General features: G+C 42.2%; 1 protein-coding gene across 1 annotated transcript; it reads left to right on the top strand.

The window, feature by feature from the left end:
* Nucleotides 1–2,713: 2,713 nt before the first annotated feature.
* Nucleotides 2,714–4,117, top strand: LOC112776168 (protein FAR-RED ELONGATED HYPOCOTYL 3-like). Its single transcript, XM_025820209.1, has 4 exons — nt 2,714–3,799; nt 3,882–3,953; nt 4,002–4,007; nt 4,106–4,117. Exons 1-4 carry the CDS (start codon nt 2,714–2,716, stop codon nt 4,115–4,117), a joined length of 1,176 nt encoding a protein of 391 aa, XP_025675994.1.
* The last annotated feature ends 572 nt before the right edge of the window (nt 4,118–4,689 follow it).

Raw genomic sequence — 4,689 nt, 5'->3', positions numbered from 1 at the left:
CCACGTTGCTCTCCCCCAACGGCTGGGTCGACACCGCGAGTGACTCCTGCATGTGGTACTGGTAGCTTATGTCGCCTCCGTGAGTTTCCCAAACTCGCCACCCGACATTACATCCACGCAGCACCAATACCCTGCTTCAACGTCGACAGCTTCCAATTAGCAACACAAGAGGTAACAGTTTGATTTGGTAGTGGTTTGGAGTTTCTTCATAGACAGAATTAAAGAATAAAACATATATATTCTCTTCCCTGTGAAATTGATATTAAGCTCTGAATTCCGTAGTTTTGAAAACATGTGGCTGCACTGTAGGGGTTCGATGTATTCCTTTAACCGCATCTCTGGATGGTTTTCTAATTTATAGCTTTTAGAAAGCTAGTAAGTTGAGTGCATGTGAAGGTAGAATGAGTCGATCTTAGTTATCAGGAAATTATTGCTGCACAAATAGCATCTTTGCGGTAATTGTATTAGCATGATGATTCCACTTGCATCAGCTCCTTCCTGTGAGGTTTAACTGTAAATGTGAACTGGTTAATTTGGTAATTGTTCTTGTGCTGATGGTCTTGACTTATATTTAAATTTTTTTTTGTTGTTGTTGTGATTCTATTCCTATGGAACTGGTAACAGGATAATGGGCAAAATTGTTGGGGTACAATTTTTTTTTTGTTAACGGGTTGGTTGCTATGTGGTAATCTGGTGGATTTTTTATTGAGGTATTGTTGTTGATTATTTGGGCAGTTATTGTTCCGTTTTAGGTGTTATGTTTGAGATTATTGGGGGACTTTGGTGATCAGGGATTTATTGTATGTGTCTTGTTGTCTTTCTGTCAAAGCAGAGAAACATTGTGCATTGTTTTGTTGTTTCCATGTTTGTTTTGTTTCAGATATCAATTTTTTTCTCATTATTGCTCGAACTGTGGGTGCTGTTTTGCTGGTTTCGTTGTGTTTATTTTCCGTAGAAAATGCATTTTATGTGATGAATGCCGAAACTCTGAAGGGTTGGTGGCTGTTTATGTTTAGTTAATAGGAATCAACTATCTTTGATTGATTTTCAAATTCCGAACCTCGTTCTGCTGCTTGTGTTGTCTACGAAATCAATTTTGTGTTTGTGTTGCATTTTGTGAATGATCGGGTGAGGCATATAAGAACTTAGAATGAAAACTATGTCAATGGTATTACTCTGGTGGGTGTGGTCTCCCACAAGCTTGAATATACTTTTGAGGAGCGAATCGTCTCCGTTTTTTTATTAGCATATGTTTGGCATTGCATTTCATTGTAATTTGTTTAGGCATGGTACTAGTTGTTTAGGATCAGCTGCTGATTGAAGTCAACGTAGACGAAAAATGTTTAGAGGAAGTTGCATTATTTAATGAGTTTAACTTGGATCGGGAGTAGAGGGGAATATTTTTATTGTGCTGTTAATTTAGGTAAAAAGTTGAATGCAAGGAAAGAAGATACCAAACAATAGTATATGGATAGCAAACCTTTGATGTATGTTGGTGTTGGGGGTCTTGATGTAGTCGATGTATTGTTGAGGTACAGATGGAGGCGGACCTAAGCGAGGGTGAGGCTGATTGTCGAGGGACTCACAGTGATGCGTTCGAGGATGTCCACCGTGCAGAAAAATGTGGGGCTGTAGCGGAGGATGAATATTGTGACTTGGAAGACCTTCGCGGATTGACTGTGGATGACATTTTGAAGAAGGTTTAGGTTAGTGGTGACACTGCATATGAGTACTATCGGAGGTTTGGAAAAATGCATGGGTTCGGTGTGCGAAAGGGTGACTCAGGGAAAGACTGCGAGGAGAACTTGGTTAGATATAGGTTTTTTTTGTAATAAGGAAGGCTTCAGGAAACGTAAACACTATGAAAGGGTTGACAGAAGGAGGGAACACAAACCGGAGATAAGAACTAACAGCAAGGCAATGTTATCGATTTTTTTAGACAAGAATGATAACTGTTGAAAGGTGAGGAAACTAGTCACCGAACACAACCATGAGTTGACACCGTCAGGAATGGTGCACTTGATTGCCAATCATCGTGGGTTAACGAAAACGGTAAAGAGTCAGATAGATGGGATGCAAGCGCATGGTATTGCAACGGCTAAGATTGTAGGGTACATGGCTGGTATGGCCGGTGGGTACTCGTTGTTGGCGTTCCTGAAGAAGGATGTCTACAACTACGCCGACAAACAACGGCGTATTAAAAATATTTGACGGTGACGCACACTCTGCAATAGTGTATCTTGAGGGAAACGCCGAGTTAGATCCCATGGTAGTCGCGAAATATAATGTGACTTGTGACAAAAGGCTAGCGAATCTGATTTGGGCGGACGGATCTAGCAGAGTCGATTACAAATACTTCAGTGATGTATTGGCCTTTGATTCAACATACAAGAAAAACAAATACAAGAGACCGGTCGTGATTTTTTCTGGATCAAACAATCACAAGCAGACTACCATCTTTGGGTTTGGGTTGTTGCTTGATGAAAGTGTTGCTGCGTATAGGTGGATGTTGGAGAATTTGATGGAGATCATGTCTGGTAAGAAGCCGGCCGTAGTTGTGACTGACGGCGACAAGGCTATGATAAAAGCAGTTTTTGAGGTGCTTCTGTCTGCGACACATCGTTTGTGTGCATGGCATATAGAGAAAAATGTCACCTCTAATGTAAAGGAAGTAGAATTACGTGGGTTGTTCAGAAGATGGATGTATGCATAAATGGGGACAGAGGACTTCGAATTCGAATGGGACCATGCTGCTGATGTGTATGGGCTACACGATAAGCAATGGTCATGCCAGATGTATGATAAAAAGGAGATGTGGGCAAGTGCTTATTTGCGTGACAAGTTCTGCGCGGGATATAGGACAACATTCAGGTGCGAAGGCATTAACGCACACGTGAACAAGTTTTCCAAGTCCACCCACACAATTTACGAGTTGGTTCAGAGCTTGGAGATGGTCGCCCACGAGTATCGGCATAGGGAGTTACTGCTCCAGTTTCAGTCCATCAACTCAGTTTCGGTTATGACAACCTGCCTGAGAAGTATTGAGAGACATGCCGCTACAGTATACACAAGAGAAGTGTTTCGGGATGTCAAGAAGGAAATTGAAGGGGTAGGTGCGTTGAACCAGATTAACAAAAGAAGGATATTGAATACAATGGTATATACTCTTGAGGAATATGAGAATCCTAATGTGCACATAATAGCGTCCTTCGGCCGGTCGACTAGCAAAGTAAGTTGTCAATGCAACTTATGGAAGAAGCATGGATATCCATGCAAGCATATGTTCTTTGTGATGAAGGCAGAGCACTTGAAGGAAATGCCCGATAAGCTCGTTTTCAGGAGGTGGAGAGCCGATGCAAAATCCCCTGAACAGTACACAGAGAGTTGGGGTGACGTCACAGAACACAGTGTTATCCTCCGCCATGGGGCACTTCATTCCGCGTCGCAGTGGCTGTTTTTCTTGGGGACACAAAGGTTGGCGTTGGTCCAAAAGGCTATGTGTGGAATTCAGTCCTTATGTAAAGAGTTTGTGTTGGATTACAAGGCATTTCACGGTAGGGTTAGGCCGAGAAGTGAACATGCTGGTGAAGCAGACGCTGTCGTCAGAGACCCACTTGTTGCTCAGCCAAAAGGAGCTCCAAAACTGGGTAAGAGGAAAGGTCATCGTATACGGCAATGTTGCAGCTGCTGCAAGAGTACGGGGCATACAAAGAGGACCTGCCCCGCTAAGGGTAACGATGCACATCAGGGTTCTAGGCACAATGCACTCGAGAGGGATGACTCAGATATGCCTGACCGGGTAAGATATTTCCTTCGAAGTGTTTTTCTGAACTTGTTATCCATATGCAACATCCAATTAATAAGGTGTACTCTTATTACAGGATGATGAACATGTTGGTGATAACCTGTCTTTCGACCCAATCGGCACAACGAATAACGTATATCACAACAGGGTGAGTTGGTTTCTGTATTGCAGTTTTGACAGTTGTTCTACCATTTAGTTACCGGTATGTAATATAAAATAATAATTTCTGATGCGATATGAGTGGATCCTTTGGTTGTTGGGTTATAAGCTGAGGTAATGATTATATAACCACAATATCAGTTACTGTGTTAAAACCGGATTGCTCTGCAACCAACATCACGAGTGATAGGATTATAAGCTCCCATCACCAAGTCAAGGGCAAGCCGCATTCTTGTTTGATCATTGACCTCCTACAACCCAACATTGAGATAGTTAGGTACTTAGTAATTAGTGAGTGAGCCGTTATGCAAGTAAGTCTATAGAAAAAATTACCTCCAGCTCAACATTCCCCCAAACCCAGTTCAACATCATCCATTGGCAAACCCAAATGCCACAATCATTCCTATTTGTGGTGAAAATGATAACGGTTGTAAGAAAATCATTAAACACCCAAGATGGACTCTAGTGGTTTTTGCATGTTTATAAGGTGTGAATGGCGACGGGGATGGAAGTAAGAAAACTTATGATTGGTCTGCTTGCTGGCCAACCGGAGGCTCAGCAATGTCAAAGGTTGATAGGTGCGGCTTGTAATGGTCTTTCTTTCCCCAGAATCGTTTGTCCTCTAGCATGTTCTCAACGAAGAATGCCTTCCACAAATTAGAAATTCAGTCCAAATTTATGTGACACACATGTCACGCATCAAAAGTAGTTAATGACCATCCCTT

This window comes from Arachis hypogaea, chromosome 3 (assembly GCF_003086295.3).
Source record: "Arachis hypogaea cultivar Tifrunner chromosome 3, arahy.Tifrunner.gnm2.J5K5, whole genome shotgun sequence".
Taxonomy (NCBI): Eukaryota; Viridiplantae; Streptophyta; class Magnoliopsida; order Fabales; family Fabaceae; genus Arachis; species Arachis hypogaea.
This window is presented reverse-complemented; position numbering and strand designations above follow the sequence as displayed.